Genomic DNA, 19257 nt, shown 5'->3' with positions numbered 1-19257 from the left:
GGAGGTAATTGTCTCAGGGAGATGTGGGAAAAGATGAAACGGCTTGATTGGTTGTGGCGTCCGACTGTCTGGGAATAAAGGATGGTTAATACGCAGTTATCAGTGACTGGGTGGGGGTCCCTGCTGGCTGTTGTATGCTTAACTGGTATCAAAACTCTTTAAAGCTCCTCGGGGTTCTCAGGGATGAACACAATAGGGAAGATTCCCACAAAATAAGAGAGAATCATTAGCCTGCAGCTGTGACAACTGTTTTAAATACTGAGAATGTGATTACTGCTGTCTTAAAAGCCCTAATGTGAGGACTGTTTGACTAAATTACAGATTTATTCATAATTACAAATAAGGGTTCGTGTTTCCATCACAGACACTGTAGCCTAGGTTAACAGGTAACTGTCATGTAAACAGAAGTGCATCGCATTACCGACAGGGGGCGCCAGATTCAAAGCTACAAGGTGCTGAGTTCTACATGGAAGGAATATTCTTTTAATAAAGCATGGACGTAATATAAGTGACATGCTTTCATGTCAGCACTCTCTGTAGGAGATTTCAAACTCCAATAAAAGACTACAGCCCAACACACAAACCCTGGAGACGCTACATTAATATTGTCATCCAGGAAGGACAAGGGGGAGGGGGTTATTTTATTGACAGCAAAAGCACTTATTTCCCACCAGTTACAGTCTAACTCATAAAAAAATGGCATTCTAATTAGTTCTGGATAATGGGCTCATTTGGAAAGCAGCCACATACAACTTGAGAAGTGCACACACACACACACACACACGTACAAAATTATCAACCTCCTCATCAAGGAGAAATACGTTTCCTCCAAAGACAGTCTGCAGCATGAGGTATATTCCTTTCAACTTATAAATAAATAAGCAACATGCAGAGGGGAGCACAGACATGAAACGCAGCAGGTTTAAAGAGGTCAGAAAAGAAGGTAAATTGGAAGGTGGCATGCGGTCGCTTCCCAGTTATAAAATATTCTGCCTTTCTATGTTTGCTGCTTTTCACACCAGTTATAACTCAACCTCTGTGCCTGTCTTTGATGTCTGCAGGTGACGAGTTTACTAAACTGCAGAAGAGAGGAGAGGGAGTGGGAGGAGGAGGAGGACAGATGGAGGAAAGGTGGGGATGAGAGGAACCTGTGGCTTCTTTAATGCCATTCTATACACATGAAAAAGATGCATGCTTGGGAAGATGTACACAAAACATACTGTTTATTATGCACACACACACACAAGACTGAAGAACTATTACGGGGTCAAAGCAAACTATTTGGATAAAATCATCAGCATATAACTTGAAAAATGTCACACTGAACCGATTGTATCACTGCTGCTCAGCAGATCACCTACACATGAGGCAGATCCTGGAGGAACAGCTGTAAGACCAAGAAAATCTCATAATCGCCTGCACTTTCTTTCCCTCTGTCTATTTCTCTTTATTGTTCTATTTCTCTGTCTGTCGTGCTCCCAGTCTGGCACAGAGGAGCAGAGGACGAAGAATGCCAGAGAGAACAAAGAGTGCTGATAAAAGACATGCCAAACCCTCACACACACACACACACACACACAAGAGAGAGAGAGAGAGAGAGTCATCCTGAAGGCGAGAGAGAAAATTCATAAAGTACTACTGCAACAGGGACAGAGGAGTGTGTGTCAACTTTGTGTGAGTCAGTGGACACGCTGTCTTCCAGTCTGCTAGCCTTGCTAAGTTGCTTACCATTGTGCAGTCTGACAGCAAGGATGGCAAGAATATGTAAAAACTGGCATGAGTGAGGAAAACACAAAATGGTCATTCTTTGGTGATCTAAAAATATTTGGTTTGGCTGCGAATTCACAAAGTGGAAGGAAGCATGTAATGTAATTTTTATTGCCCACTTCGAATGCAATCTAGCCACATATTATAATGTGTGTGTGTGTGTGCAAATAAAATGTTTAGATCAAAGGCTTGAAACCAGCAGGTTTCCACATCACAGCAACTGACCTCTGATGAACACACTCTCTCTCTCTCTCTCTCTCTCACACACACAATCATGCAATTAGTGACATCCCCATGATGCACTACTTTGGTTTCCACAGTAACACAGCGCTGATGTCATCAACACAAGACACAAAGAGCCAGAGACTGCAACAGAGGGAAGGTGAGGCATTATGAGATCATGTCTGTAACAACACAGAAAGGAGGACAAAGAGGGGGGGAGTGGGATCAGCTAATAAGGGGGAGGAGAAGAGGGAAGGAAGAGGAAGGCAGGAGCAGATTGAGATGGAGAAAACAGGGTGTAATATTCATGTTGAAGAAGGTGGGCACAACGCTGGAAACAAGAGGAGGAAGAGTGGGAGGAGAGACTTATAAGAGGTGTGGTGGGATACATGGAAAGAAAGAAGTCACAACATTTTGCTTTTGACTTTCTCACACACTAACACACACACAAATACAACAAAAACATGATTCATCCCTTCATGGACTGAATTTATTACCGCAATCAAAATCAGTAAGCAATCAGGAAATCAGTGTTCTGAAGGTGCGATTCAGATGGAAGCGAGGATCATCTATCACACAAGAGAACATCCTGATTAAACAAGGGTGTGCACCAAAACAAGCGCCCTGTGATTCTAATAAAAAAAGGTGGTGCTGAGCCATTTTTAATTGGAGAGTTTTGTTTGGTGTTGGAGGTCAATTACTGTTGTCCAGGTGCAGGAAAGACAGTCAGGAAAGCAGGAAGGACTGAAGTATGAATCATCATTTTTTGAAAAGTTTACATCCAACAATGCAACTTTGTTAAGTTACATATTTATTTATTAAAATCCCAGTTATAGTGAATTAAATTATGAATGTGTTTGTAATGAAACTGAATTAACCCTTACCACAGAAATTCAATTAGCTTAGCAGTTACAAAAACACATTAATTCATTAAATGTCTTATTTCATTGTAGATTGTGTTCATTAATAAGTTTCTCATTAACACTAACCCTGGTTTGGATTTGGTGCGTTGCACAGCATGTGTGTGTAAATGGCTGCTGTGTTTGGAAAAACGCAACAATAATACAGTTTTTTTTCTTTTTGGCATTCATGTGCTGTTTCCAATTCATGTGTGTCAAATTACCATCTGTAAGTAAATGGGGAGGAATTGTGCTGACAGACAGTGCAGCAGTGAATAGGACTGGTTTATTGCTATACAGGCGTACAGTACATTATGCAAATCTAAAACTATGAAGGAGGTGAAATCAGGAGAGAGACAAAAACGTTGACAGATGAGAAGTATGATTCTCGGCGACATCAATATGCCACTAAATCACATTACGGAGGGATTGGAATATAAGCATACATATGCGGTTAGCTCTTAGCTGTCACTGCTCGCTCTTCCTTTTCATCTTCTATCCCCTCTCTCTACCCGAGCCTCCTCAGCCTGACTTGGCCTCGCTCTGCTTTTTTCTCCTCTATTCTTTTCTAGTCTTGCGCATCTCTTGATCCCTCTTCCCCCTTTGCTTGTCTCTCTGCTATCCAGTCATACAGTGCTTTCCAGAGGATTTGACACTGAGGTTATTGTGCGCGAAAGATGACTCTCATCTCCCGCTCACTCTACTGAGCTCTCATGCAAACTACTATTTCCCCACAGTGATGCTGCCAAACTTACTGGCACTAACAGTTTATGACATGCACAAGTTTTAAGAGACAAAGGTTTGGTTCAGACAGAGGTGATTAGCCTTGCAAAATGCTATCAAAATTAGGTGGACTTTACAAAGACACACACACAAACACCTTGTCAAATCGCTTCAGGTTAAACATGCAGGAGCATGATGTATAAAAAGGTGGTGTTTGAATCAGAGGCTGAATAAAGCTTGCGAGCATGAAGCCAAATGGGGCTTCTCTCTTAGGACCGCCTGGCCTTTGCCTCTTTTCTGTCGACATGTATCAAATCACACCTTGCCAAGAGCGAAGGCCCGACCCTGACTGACCTCTCTCACTTCTCCAGTCCACTCTTCTCTTTCAGTCTTCGTGTCATTAGGTGCCACTGACAAGATTTAGCAGTTTCAAAAAGACATGAATTGTGAGCTGACAATGATCCATTTTCGGACTATTTAAAAGTCACTTTATGTAGTAAGAACTTAATGCGACCTTTAGAAGGTTCCTGACATTTAAGCCAATCCCACTAAGAATCACCAACCCACACACTGCAGCTGTCTGTGGTTTACAGCACAATATATTAAGCAAACCAGCATCTTTTAAAAAAAGAACTTAAGAGGGCAAAAATAACTAAATGACCATCAAAACTACACATCTCATCAAGATCACAGTTTCCTTGCTCAGGCTTTTATATATTTTTATGTGAATCTGCTCATCTACCATGGTACGACCCCAGCAAATGAAGTGAGAAAATGAGGACCTAAAATGCATGTAAATTCCTTTATCTGCATTAAATGTTTTCATTTGCCTCTGTCACCGTGTCTCTGCCTTATTTTCTGTCTCTTTACGTCTCAGAAATGAGACAGGGAAAGCTAATCACACACAGGATTTAAACCATGTCATTCTGCAACTGAATAAGTGAACCGTGTGGTAAAATGAAAATGGCAAACAAATTTGAATTTATTTTCCTTTTGAATTTAAAAGTAATTATATTATTCAATCAGCCTGTGTTTTGCCTCTCTCTCTCACTCTCAGAAGTGCAAATTCATTACAGTGACTGGGACTCTCCTTTCTTTGTTTAGCGAGCTAATGGCTACAAAAGTCAAACTCCACATCTATTACCTCTAATATTTCCAATTAGTATATAGTTTTTATTATTTTATGAGAAAAACACACACTGGTCTTATGGTAAAAGGTCAACTTGAACAGCAGATTAAATCTTTTTGGGATGTAAACTTTTACTATTTATTTTATAGGTTACTTGCAAAGCTGTTGCTCTCACAATTCACACAGTTTTAATAGTGAATTTACCCGCCCTGCACAACTGAAAACATGAAAAAAAACTAGCATGCGGCAGTCCTTGCATTTTATTATGACACACACACACACAATTAATTAATTAATGTATTGGTACGGATTTTACACCACTTAACTTTCTATTTATCTGGATTGCCATATACATTTGCAGGTGTATTGAAGAAAAACAACAACAATAAAATCAACCGTGAAACAAAAATAATTCAAATCCATTCAAGCGTCTCTGTGCAAAGACTTCAATTATTCTTGTAATCCGCCGGCGTGCGCCAGCCAGACCATCACAGCAGGGGGCGTGTTGAGCGGTGCTGGTGGCATCCCTTTTTAGTTCTTGTTGTTCACTCACTCAGAAAAAAACCCAGACAGGCCCCAGAAGCCCATCGCCTGAAACTAACTAGAGTATGGTTGCTATAGAAACCAGTCAGCCTGCCATGAAGCTGAGATTATTAGCAATATCAGACCTAGGGAGAGTGATGTCACACACATGTAAATGCTGAACATCCTCATGAATGTACCATCATATGTACATGTGTGATTTCAATTAAGGCAAGTAAACACACACACACACACACACATAAGTGAGCAAAGTTAACTAGTGATCCCTGGTCCTGAGACGTGTTGGTGCTACCAGACTGACTGAGGCTCACTCATTAAGTGTACTTTTCAAAGCCTAATGCAAGCCTTTGATCTGTTCGTCTCTTCTGCTACAGTAGCCCTCTCCCACTCTCCTGCTTTTTCCAGCCTTTCTCACTCAAATACCCAAACTCTGCACTGCACTTTCTTTATTAGGCTAATTCTCGCTAGCTAGCTGGCTTCTATAATCACGTAAAGCAATCTAACCCTAAACCCGGACCGTGGCACTTCAACATAATGGTGCACCTGATATACACGATAGCTGAAGAGCTCTATAATTTCCAATCGCATAAGCCTTCTTGATCCTGACCTGTGATTACCAAACTTTTCACTGAATCTAAATCACACCCAAACCAGGCGAGCCGGAGGTGATACCAGAGTGACAAATTACAGAATATTTAATGGGCCACAGCAGAATTAGAGATGAAGATGACTGCAGCTCTGCTCATCTATTGGACAGAAAATCAACTCACCAATCAGCTCCTTGTTCCTGATGTCCAGGGCCATGTTTCTGAGAGCGGTGGCAACAGCACACACCACCTTGTCGTTGTCTATCCTCAGTAACTCCACCAGTATGGGAAGGCCTTTCTCCTTACGCACGGCAACCCGGATGTACACTGACCACTGAAAAGAGAGGAAGGTCTGAGCTTTAACATCAACAGGGGAGCAGTAAGGTATATTTACAGTCACAACTGCTACAAACTGCATTTGTGCAAATTTGCGATTCCAAAGTCCTTCACAATAATAAGATTAAGGGAGCGTTACGTGACGATTTGCATATGAATTGCCCTTGACTGAAAACACTGGTTATATCAGTGCATTGTGCAGCAGGTTATTTACTCCACAGATGTTTTTTGAGTACAATGGTTTGTGGGGAAAAAAGAGGTAGACGGAGGTCAAATGGGAGATGTTACATTCAGGGGCCAATATGACTCACAAGTGATATACTGTGAGAGGGAAAATTATATGAGCCAAAGAGAAGAGTTTAGAGCTTGGAGACCACTCTATCCTCCCTCAATAACTATCAAGGTCCGCTAAAATGGACCACTTGACCCTGAGCAGCTCAAACGGTGTCACCTTATGGGTCAATTACTGAAGACTGGGGAGGGAACAGAAGCACAAGCACAAAGCTGAATGATTTAAAAAACTACAGTAATGTTTATCTTATAGACATGAATAAGGTTTTTATAATCTTTTAGAGACAGAATTAATTTACCCATGAGAGGAAATACAACAGCTGTTGGAGAGGGAACCTGCTTGGAGAAGACTGCAAGCATGCGGCAACACCCCACAACAGAAAATGTGATTTCCTGGAGACCACCTGCTCCCACTCTTTCCACCTTTTCCCTTGATGTTTCTGCAGCCATTCTTCCATCTCTCTCCTGTATTAGACAGACTCTCTGGGTGTGTCTCAATTCAGGGGCTGCTTCCTTCAAAATGTGAAGACTGGCTGTGTCACAGCGGCGTGACAAGATTCTCTCACCTCAAATGTGACCTTCTTTTCCCTGCTGAAACAGTCTCATTTACCAAGGAGCGGTTTGACTTTCAAACTCTACAAGGGCCGTGCTTTCACAGACCTTGTCAAAGGAAGCAGTCATTGAATTGAGACGCAGCTTCAGGGGACTACTGTCAACCAAATTAAAATTACTTACAAACACCACAGGACCACTGAGACACTCTCACCCATGGCACGCGCCGTCAAATGTTCTCACACAGTAAAACTATCATTGATTTGAGTATGGATTTCTAATCACGTAAACACTTCCATGACTTCAAGGTTGCACCCACAAACTTTCTACCTTTTACCCTCATATAAACCCACCCCTCAAGGCTAAAGCAGCCCTTACACAGTACTCTGCAATATGGCAGCATGATATATTATTACCATGTAGCTGCATCAGTCGGGCTGCTGCTGCTGAACCCTGGCTCTGCTCCCCGGTGTGTTCAGGTTTGGAAGCGTTACATTATTACAGGAATTGCGACATTGAGCTGGAAACATTTTAAAGTCAGCAGGATGCTGTAGTGAGCAAATAGAACACGATTTCAGCTGACTGTATCTCGATTGAGTTGTTTGTCCTTTTGCTGTGTGGAATTTATTAGAAGCAGATAAGCTGTTGAATGTTAATAACACACATAACCTGCCTCAGTGTCCTTGTTGATACTTAATCCCTTTGTAACAATTCAGTGTCCGCCTGCCATGAAAATGCATTCATTACTCGGCAAGGCTGCTCTAATTCAGATTAAAAAATGGTAAACTTATCCTTTACTGATAATCTGCTATTATCACATTACCTTTAAATAAACAGAAGACAAACCAGCATTGTGTTGTTTACTCCTTTGTTTTTGGGATTAGAAGGGTATGGAGGCAGTAATCTGTGTACACTGTATGTCTCTGCATTTGTAACACAGCTAAGCGAGGACAGGTCTAATAAATTTACCTTCGCAGTTTGATTTCCCATTAGTTATGTGCGAAGGTGTTACAAAGTTACAAGTTAAGAAAATGTGAGACGTCAAACATTCAAACGCCCCGCCGGTACCTTCCAGCTGCCTGCAGCTAGGTTTTGCAGAGCCCCAGCTGCACCCTCCAGGGTGTCGGGATTTGAGCATTCAGACAGCAGGGTGAGGTAGGGTTTGACGATGGTGGGGTGCCACAGCATCTGAACCCCTTTGGGGGGCTCCGCCGTATCTGGAAAGGGGCCCACGCCATCCCACTGTGAAAACAGGAGACAGATTTCTTTTATGTTCACTTTTGTTCACAAGGAGATGAAAAAGATGAGATGAATGAATGAATGCTGTCAACTCTGCTCCTGCAGTAACATATTATATTTACACTGGCATTCATATTACTTTGTACTTCACTTAATACATCTTATGCTGCTTTCCAATGGCTTGGCAAAGGTGCAGGACTTTCACCACTTTTTTTGTTCCATTTTTGATAACTACTTTCATTCTGTCACTTCACATCAAAACCTTCTCATCACCTTAACTTTTCCAATTATACCATCGTGATGACTGCCGACCAGGAGACTTTAAATGCAATTAGTCCCACCACTGATAAAAACAATGACCACTTCAGTTACAAGTCAGCTTATATGATTTACAATAATAGATTTGCTTGTAAACCTGCCCACAGAAATCGGTGCATCTTTCGGTTATTCTTTTGTATCCATGTTGTTTTGACTGACATCTCCACCGAGTGCACCCAGACATATTAAGAAGACAAAGAAAATAACACAACCCATTAACCTGTTAGGGAGAGAACAGTGGATGTGGAGAGAGGTGAGGAATACTAAAAAAATCAAAAGAGATGAGAGGGAGGCTATATATTTCACTCCTACTGGAACCTCCAGCTGCACACCTCTTTTTCACTTTACTTCTCTTCCCTTGCCACTACAGTGAGTCTCTTGATGTTTGAGCCTCTTTGTTGACTGACATGCCCACACCTCTTTCATATAGGGATGAACCCACAACTATCTCTCTTCCTCTATGCCGTTTTACTTATATTTCTTTATTGTTTTTTTTTCCAATCCCGCTTGTTGTTTATTTACCGCACACCTCGCTTTTCTCTTCTGTTGATTCCTTTTCTCTCTCTCTCTCTCTTTTTGTTCAACTCCCCCTTCCCTCTTTTCTTATTCTATTTCCATCCTTCTCTCTCCAGATGGGGAGAGTTTTTCCTCTCCCCATCGACCTTCTCGGTTTTGCTCTACTGCCTTCCCTCCTCCCTATTGTCTCAAGGTAAACTAGGCTAGTGTGTGTCTTCAGAGAGGTGCTGTGTAGTGTGTGTGTGTGTGTGTGTGTGTGTGTGTGTGTGTGTGACTGTGTGAGCAAGTGTGCATGTATCTATACATAGATTCTCTGATCATAAAAATCAAAGGCTTCTTATAGTTTGAAGTGTGCAGAGGCACTATGACAAGAGGCATCAACTCGATCATGGTATGCTCTGTTGCCTGGAGACATTCTACATATTTAATATCAACGTATAATGTTCATTTGTGTAACTAATATTCTCTTAGTGTATATTTTTCACTATATCAAACATTTTCTTGCATTATTGTGACGTACATATTGTCATTGGAAGTGGTGTTTATACATTTTATATCCAGTCACTGCATGTGTTAAACACAGAAACTCAGCTTTAAAACACCCTGCAACTGCTTGCTTATAGAGTTTTCACAAGACTGCTGAACATCTAACAAAACCGAATTCCAAAGAAAAGTCGGGGGCAGTAAGCAAAACTGTGCTGTTTACAGTGTGTTTCAGTAGTAGTCCATTAGAAATGTTTGAGCCGGGTTGAACCTCTCACACTGCTCCCTGGACATGCTATCCTAACCTCTAATAAATGATTAAGGAGACTACATTACAGTTTGACTGCATGTGTCTCTGTAGATCACCCTCCATCTCTCTCTCCGAGCCAGTCTCTTGGCTCCTACTCCTTTATTTTCTGTCTGTCTTTTACTAATTACTTCCCCATTCTCATTTCGGGCAAATGTATATCCCTGGGATCTCTGCCTGAATCGCCCTCCTGTGTACAAAAAACTGCAAACACCAGGCTTCCATATCTATACTAAATTGTATATCCTGGAAGTATGCACAGGTTAGAAGTTAGGTAATTTATTAGGAACTTTACTTGTAGCATGTAACATGTAGCCAGTGCTTTGGATCCTAAAAACAACTCACTTGTTGTAGGCCTATACAAAATTCCAATAATGTGAATTCGATCAAGAGAAAAGTCTTGAAATCTTTTAAATTAAAAAAGTGGAAGAAGGGGCAACTAAGGATAGATAAAATGGATGATGTCTAAAAAGAAAGCAGATAAATAATATAGACAATCAAGGTGACAAAATTGAAGTACAGCCACAGCGGGAACCAGAGAGAGAACTGAGAATGATGAAGCTTGTAATGAAAAAAGTGGGTTAAAAAGTTTCAATTATATGAAATGTGATTAAAAAAACAGCAAAAAAAAAGCTGGCTGATGCGCCAATGCATTATAAAAGAAGCCAATGCTTTTCAACTTTTGCTTGTTGAGTTCTCTGTGATCTGTGCGTTTCATCCCTGTTTTCCATTATTTACCACACATCCCTGTTAAGGGCGTGCAAAGCTGCCTCAATCGCTCCTGCCTGCTTTTACTTTTTCCACACATGTGTATATACAGTATACACACCTATATAGAGGGAGTTGGATGAACATAATTGGTGCAGATGCTCCCATGCAGCACATAGGATCATTTATTATTCATGCAAATCGTGTGCCATGGCCTTTCCTTAACCTGATCTAACCCAGATGATGAAACACTCAGTATCTGGTGTTTGCAGATTTCTAAAAAAACACCCTTTCCCTCCTTAGTTTTACAGCAAAACATGTAAATTAAGGGACCAAACTGTACTCCGCTCTGCATTTCATGGGAAAATCGAGGACGACTGGGAGCTAGATTACAAGATGGTACCTCAATGTTCCACACGCCTCTGTAGTTTTGAGCTCATAGAGCATGTGCATTTGCGTCCTCTCTCTTTTAAGCCCGCAGAGAGCATACAAATGAGAATCCTGCTGTTGAATGAGCTGACTTACAGTTGGCTCCCTGCACAGATGAAAGGGCTGATGAATGACAGAATGGATCAATTATGGTAAAAAGAGTCATTTTGTTTGGGACTGTATATAATGCTAAGATGCAATTATTCAACAGGTTTTATGACAATTTATTTCAACGACTTCATCCTTACCTGCTCAGCTCCCTTCTTTTTCTTCTTCTTCTTGCCCCAGCAGCCAGAGCTCTCACCATCACGGCCGTTGGCGTCACAAAGAAGACCGTCCAGCTCCTCCAACCCTCCCTGCTGGCCGTGGGACGTCTCTGCAGCAAGTCGGTACGACAGGTTCCTCAAGATGCAAACACAGTTTTCCACAGTCTGGAGATCCGCAGAGAGGACAGTGTAAAACAGACATGAATGAAAAAAGTGAGAACATCAAAATAGGAGATTTGTGTTTTTGATTTAATGAAACATCTCGCTTGAAAACACAGAGAGCTCAAAGTCAAAGCATGCTAATAAAAGCCGCCCACTCTCAGATTTACGCTATCGGCCTTCCGCCCGCACTCATGAGCCAGACAGATGGAGCAAGAGAGAGATGATGAGAGAGAAAGAGAGAGAGAGAGGAAAAAGAAAGAACAGCAATAATCTCACAGGGAATGCACCTCAGCATTAAGTTAGCTCTGACTTGAGAATACAAGAAACTTGGCTAAATGAGGAAAAATGACAAACTCAATACAGTTTGACACGGCCCATTAAACACAAAGTTTGGAGGCAAACCCAGCAGCCACAGAACACGTGAGTGCACCTCAGTGTGAGCAGCAAACAATGTCTTACAGTGTTGTCTATTCTTTAAGTGTGTCCTTTCACTGATTGTGTGTGTGTATCCCTAAGAAAGGGGAGACATCGAGTCAACCAAGTGGAAATTAACAAAGACAAATCATCAATCTTCTCTCAGTCTGACCGTTGGTTTACACAAAAACAACTAAGGAGCGTAATTGAACAGCCTCAAGAGATTCAACAAACAAAACAATGTCTCACTTCAGTGAGCCGCATTCATGTCTGAAATACTATTCACATGCTATTATAGACCCATGTAGGCAAAAGTTACATTATTTACAATATACTGTGACATTTCATATTTCGATCTGTTATTTCACGTTCATTCAGTACCCTTTTATTTCCAAGCTGCATGGTTCAGAGAATACAGAGATTACTCGATCCTGGTTGTGAATGATTCTGAGATACGTCTAGTCAGTTTGAGGAGGTCAAAGGTCAGGGTCAGTAACAGAACAGAGGCCCAACGCCTGCGTGGAAAAAAAAAGTGTGTGTGTGTTGTGTTTATGACCTTGTGCTGCTTTCTGCTGTGAGATTTTAGAATCAATTCAGAACACTGCATACATTAACGGACTTGTAGCTACACTTAATGCAAACTGTTAAATATCAATATTGTATAACTTGGTGGTGCATCTGCTTATGCCATCAATTTTTATTATACTATCTATTAAAGTTCATTGACTCTTAACTGCTATAATACACTGGATCCTTGTTTAAATCTTTGTAATGCTCTCTCCACAGCATATAAGCAGTGATCTGTAGGATATGCTTAACGTTTTATCTGTAATATTAAGTTGAATACATGCTATGGTGACTATTCCTCAGGTCTGATGCATTTCTGTTGAGATTTGTAAACATGAAAGGAGTCAATGGCCAGCAGATAATTAGCTATAATGCTACTTTAACTACCTACGCTCGTTTTGGCAGACATGCCTGAGGAGCAATATTTTCTTTTTAATTGAACAAAATACAGGTGACGCTACAGGATGTTATTAACCGTTTCTTGCCGTCTCGTTAATGACAGATCAGACAAAAATCTGCCAACTAAACAGCCAAAATGAGCAGAGGAGGAAAAGCCAGACAGAACGAGCAAATGGTTATTGTGAATCACTAACTGAAATGGTGACCACTTGGAGGTTCGTCTGCCAATCAGTCTTTGTTACTGTGGCGGTGCTCCCCTGGTGTCTGCAGTCGAACGGTGAAGAGGGGCGGGCGGTTTAACAGTGATTAAGGATAGCCATTTAGAAAGGCTAGGAGACAGGGAGACCTTGAGAAGTCAGCCATCCACAGCACTGTTTATGTAGTATTGACTGGCCCACACGTACTGGGAGATGTCAACACACATACTGACATACACATACTGACATACAACACAGACTGCGAGCCGATATTAAACATGTCCTCAGAAAAATGAGAAAATAACCGTAAACCGGCATAAAAGACTTTGCTGTTGTTGAGCTTTGAAATGTTGAGCTATTTTCCTTTTTCTTTTTGTTTATCTGAGCTCTCTTGCAGCCCAATTTGCATCAAATTTGACCTGAACCCAAAAATATGACCATATATTATATGTTCATCAGGTAGTGTTGCTGTTGGTTGATATGGTTATATCCCATACAGCCAGGTAGCAGAGCTTTTACATCATCTCCATTGACACTGTCAGTGTAAATTCTGGTAACACACTGACTTTTGTGTGTGTGTGAACGTGCCACACAAAACACATACATGGGAGCCGGGATTTCGAAATCACACGAGGTCCCCTGGTAATACACACCTCATGTGAATAAGGTTAAATAATTTAAAAAATGCGCACATCAAATAAGTAAACAGGAGAAACATGCTCAGTCACACCTTGCTGTCGATCTCACTGCTGCCCAGAGAGGTCTGGATAACGTAGAGCAGAGCATCTGTCAGGCCATCACACTCCCTCATCCGTCGTCTCGCCTCCTCACCTGCTGAGCTAACATTCCTGTAACACAAACACAAACACTAGTTGGATAGTGTGTGTGTGTGTGTGTGTGTGTGTGTGTGTGTGTGTTTGCCAAATAGAAAGAGTACAACAAATGGTGAAGGAATGAGAGCTGGTTGAGGAGGGAAGATAAGACGGGAAGACAGATGAAAGGAAAAACGAAAGCTGGTAATAAGAGGTGTCCAGAGACAGAGAGAGAGGGAGAGGGAAAGTGAGAAATAGATACAGGGAACCTGGCAGCTCTCCCTAAACTAAACAATTGAAAAGGCAGCATTAAAATTCTGGATACATCTCAATCTATGCCCTGAAGGCTCACTCCAATTTAAAGCACTTGACTTCAGTCCAAAAAAAAAGGAAAGGGAGGAAAAAAAAGCCTCTTTAGTCAGACAGTTGGTGTCTGAACTTTAGAGCCAGCACTCACACCAACGCTGCTTTGATAATTTGACAATATTGTTCCATTTATTATTAGCTTCTCTGCCAGTGTGATGCTGAGAAATAATGAACTGAAATTTGATTGAATTGGAGGTAGGTGGGTGGCATCAGGTTGGATTTGTTTGGATTTTACATGGAACTTCCTGTGCTACGGATCAACACAGTACCAGACAGTGACTCATTTCACTGTGTCAATAAAATACAAAAGTGAGGATTATGGGTTTTTTTCTGTTAACTATTAATGGGTTTAAAGTGGCTTTTTAGTCCAGATTTTGGCTTTGAACTCTTCCACATTGAAGGCAGGTAGTTAGAGGTAATTTAAATTATCTTGCTCCTCTCTCCTTGCTCTCATTTCCTGTTGTCCAGCTCTTTTATATTTGCCTTCTTTTAGGTGAAAGCACATAACTTTCATCCTCAAGACTCCATTTTAAGCTGGTTAACGATGACACTACTCGATGTTATTGACTGCTTCATTCTGCATGCTGATGTTTAAGCACAGCTTGAGCTTCTATTGAGCTTCTTTTTTTTGGTCTATGAGAGCTTTTGGGAACACTGCTTTGTACAATGACATTTTCTTTTAGTGAAAATGTTTCTTGTTTTGCTAATAATGTAAAAATCACTGTGCTACTGGCAAGTTTGTATTCAAATAGAAACAACTTTACACACAGATTTGGGTGTGAAAATACATTTTCTAAGGAAAGCTTGCAACATTCTCTCTGTCAATCTGCTGCACAGAAATAGTACTTGCCAAAATATAAAAGCAAAAAAAAACATCATGCCTAAATGAGTGCAGAGAGTGTCTGCCTGTGCATCATGTTGTAGACAGCCTTTAGGGATATCAGTGTTACGAAGCATAATAAGCACAGTGGAGCATGTTTACGGTTGTAGGTGTGTAAGTACCCAGGAGACAATTGTCTACTCAACATGCGGCGTTAAAACCTCATTGTTACAACCACACAGTGCATTTCCTCAGAATAGGCATGTTTAGCAATTCTTGCCAATTCAGCTGAACAGGGGCAGAGAGTACAATGTTGTCCTCTAAATCCAAAATGAAGGTATTCAGGTGGATAAATATATGGAATTGTTGAGTGTATTTATTATAGCGCATCCCCGTTGGATTATATTGGAAGGGTCGGTACATGACCATGAACAGGCTCAACTGTCCCAGCATTCATTTCTGTGCTGCTTTTTCTTGACAATGGTTCAATTTATCACTTAGAGGCCAACCTGGCTGCATTTAGATAATGTCTACTATAGTATAATGGCGACACATTAAGTCAAGGCTGCAAAAATGTCAGTGTCATCATGCTATTACATGATGGCCTGTAACTGTGTCACAGTTTTATGTCTCTATATTTATCGCCGTTGTCAGCCAACCAACTCCAGGGAAAAAAACAAAAAAAAAACAGGAGGAGCTGATGGTGATATCTGGCAGATGGGGTGGGACTCGTCACCATGTTAGCCGAGACAGACAAGCTTGTTGGAGATGGCTGAAGTACCTCACTGAGTAATCTCAATATTTAAACTGGCGAATGAGAGAGAAAACAATGAAGGAAGGAACAGACTAAGTTTGTTCAAATATCCTCTTATGACTAAATGTTAGAAAACAGATAAGATGCACAAAACGTGATGGTATTAATGAATAACTTCATCTATCACATTGGCATAATAAAGAAATTACAGCTGTTTCCCCATTCTATAAGATCAGGTCATTCATAAATTGTTCTGATGATACAGAGAGAAAAGAAAGAAAGGGGAAGACAAAAGAACTCAATTAAAACTTCACGTTCACGGCTCCCCGCTTCCAAGAGAAGGTCAAGTCATTTTCACCCGCTTTGAATGCTAATGGGCAAACAAGCTCACGATGGAAATGCCGCTTAGCAGAGACAACATTCTCCCTCAAGTTGATATAAACCTACACAACAGTGAAAACACTTCACCTTGACTAATGTTTAAACACTGAAGACAGGACGTGGGTGGATGAAAAAGAGAGGGTGAATTATTTACTGCTTTAATGCTCAGCCTTGAATATGCCGACTTCTACTGAGATTTCCGTCACATTTTTTTTTTATCTGATGCCTTATCATGGCAAGAGGAGAAGGCACTTGGTGTGCAGCATAAAAGTTTAGCTGAGAGAACTTTCAGAGAAGTGTGTTGTTCGGCTGCAGATTTATACAGAACACTATATAGATGTAAGTGGGATTCATCATATTACACACGCTGACAGCAAAACTCGGATACATGGATCAATCTTGAGGATATTCTGTGGGAAAACATTCCAGTGGAAGACCTTAAATTGGTGGTATGCTCATGTTTTTGTATGGCAAAACCTCTCTCTTGACAGCTACCTCACAGACAGAGCCTTAACTAAAGTGTGCATTCTTTACTTTCACTCTCTGTAGATAAAGATAAGACACAGTAGGGTAGTTTCAGGACTTCCAAGAAAACTACCCAGTGTTCAGTTATTGTAAAAACACAGCATTTGTTGACATGAATAGAGATTACATTCACATTTCTAATAGCTTGTGTGTATCTGTAAATGACTGTGCACAGCTTCCCTGCATATCTGGCTGTATTTCTGATTGTATATATGTATTGTTACACATGTCTACTGGGTCTGCAATGAAACATGACATATTGTGTCTTTCTGCACCATACGTTTCCTTCTGTGCTATTTAGTGCGACAAAGAAAGAGAGGCTAGAATTTTTAATGCAATAAAAAAAAACCTGCTAACATTTTTTTTTCCAGGTGTGATGTGCCCCCAGGCACTCTCACGTTCACATCTAGAGAATATTAGTCAGCTTCACACTACAGGATTCACAGACCCTCATAACATATACTGTGAATAAGGCCGTCATTCAGAAGGAGAGAGAGAGAGAGAGCTTAAAAATCTGAAGAGAATCAAAAGTCTGTAATGCCTGATGGATGTTTGAAGATGTACTTCACATCAGTGCTTCTTCACCTAAAACCACTGAGACCATTGCAGTTATGGCTACCCCTCAATTCATTTAGCCGTGAGCCTAGCCTCGTTAGCCCAAAATAACTGCCTGGGGTCACTGCCAACATAGCTGTCAAGTGGTGAGCCTTATCCAAAAGGACTTTGGTGACATCTTTAAGCAATGTCTGTGCAGATAAGCTCTGGAAAACAGTTTGCTGAACTCTTTCAGTGAGGTACTGTTGAGATCAGGAGGGTTTTCAATTACTTTGTGTGTATGTGTGCGTGAATAAAGGTGTCCATGAATCTCCTTAAATTTAACTGGTAATCTCTACTATTTAACGAGTCCATTACAGGCTTCCACTTCATCCTATCTGATGTCACTCCTCATTAATTCAGTCGAACTCATTAGCCTGCATTGTTAAATAATTACCTACTGAGCAAGAAGACACAGAAGTTGATTAAGCATCCCATTCAGAATTTAAGTTGTTATTTTAGCTGCAGTTCAGTAACAGGGAAGTGCCACTGCTGCCAGTGCTATAGCGCAAGTCATTTACCAACTGAAGTTCATAATGTTTAAAAGAATTCATTGTGTGGGTGCATCCTACTGATGATAATATTTCCATTAAATGGCAATACTGAGTAACGTCTGTCAATATTTAGCCCATTCCCTGTTGGCCTGAGCCCAGTTCCTGGGAAGCAAATTAAAAACAAATTATAAACTATATGTGCTGGGCCAAAAATCATTACAGGTTAATCTAAGAAGTGTCCCTCTATTTGGAACAAATGACATTCAAAATGAGGGATTTAATGAAATTAAAAAGTGTAATAAAAAAAAGAGGTGACTTGGTAAATATTGGTTGTCATCCATCAATAGTCATGCAAAATAATACCTTGTATTCAAAAAGTGTTACAACCTACAGCCTATAAACCTTTATGTTCTTATGTTAAGCAAAGTTTACTAGTATAGCAGCCATTAAGGTATAAACACATTTTCACTCATTAGACAGTTTTCATTTGCAACTGATATAATTCCAATTCAGGTAATGTGCAGAGTCACTAAGAAAATCAGATGTTACTGTTTTCCTACAGTTTTAGTTGACTTGTGCAACTTCCACAGGAAAGATGTGCACATGAGTGTGTCTCAGACAGATGGCTCTCTAATATTGCTCAAGGAACAAATGACTACTGAGTGACTTTGCCTCAAACAGCTGGTGTGTGGTGGCTCTGACCGTGTGTGTGTGACTGGGCAGGAAAAGGTCACCACCACACATTCATGCAAAGCTATTAATATCAATGGAATAAATATGGAAACAAACTAAAGTGTGATCACACATTTCATTCTGAATTCATCCAAAAATTAATCCTACTGCACAGATGCATCTGGGAGTGTGTGGGTGTGTGTGTAGCTCTGAGGCAGCAGGTAGCTTTTCCTCTCTTGCTTGGCTGCAAACCAACAACCTGTAGGGAGCTAAACAGCCTCTGAATGGAGGATATGGAAACCCCTCAGCAGAGGACCTTGTGTCTGGCCTGATAACAGCACTAGACTGTGCAATGAGTTTTGGCATAGTGGTCAAACCATGGGACTACAACTTCTACAAAGAAAACATTTAAGACACTCACATTAAGTTTGGATGGAGTCCATAGTGGTGCCATCTTAGAATGTGGTATTCAGTTCTCCTTAAAGGAACAGTGGTTAAATAAATAAATCACTAAGTATACAAACAAGATGATAGATTCTTGTGTGCCTTCATTTAAAAGACACTTTGCTGTTGACCCAATCCAACACAGTTCATTGGCTTCTGTGCTGGTACCTCTGCCAACTTCTTTAAAGTTAAGGCATGCAAACTATCATCTACTTTAGGAAGTTTACTGAATATCAATATACACTGACGATGGACCATCCTTTTGATATATCCTTATACTGTTTGTGTGTATGCATGCATGGTCATATGTGCGAATAGGAAGGTGCCTTTAGTGCCCACAA

The 19257-nt window shown here is 40.8% G+C and overlaps 1 protein-coding gene across 1 annotated transcript in view; it reads right to left on the bottom strand.

Moving 5' to 3' along the window:
• The window catches only part of ctnnd2a (catenin (cadherin-associated protein), delta 2a), a 156188-nt gene that overhangs the window by 21940 nt on the left and 114991 nt on the right, over positions 1-19257 (bottom strand). Inside the window, exons 12-15 of the mRNA XM_028432856.1 lie at positions 13785-13902; positions 11298-11480; positions 8118-8291; positions 6054-6204 (exon numbers count right to left, since the gene is read on the bottom strand). Of these exons, the coding sequence (XP_028288657.1) occupies positions 6054-6204; positions 8118-8291; positions 11298-11480; positions 13785-13902 (626 nt within the window). The remainder of the gene's footprint in view (positions 1-6053; positions 6205-8117; positions 8292-11297; positions 11481-13784; positions 13903-19257) is intronic.

This window comes from Parambassis ranga, chromosome 20, assembly GCF_900634625.1.
Source record: "Parambassis ranga chromosome 20, fParRan2.1, whole genome shotgun sequence".
Classification (NCBI taxonomy): domain Eukaryota; kingdom Metazoa; phylum Chordata; class Actinopteri; family Ambassidae; genus Parambassis; species Parambassis ranga.
Note: the sequence above shows the minus strand (reverse complement) of the source record. Positions and strands in the feature narration are given on the sequence as shown.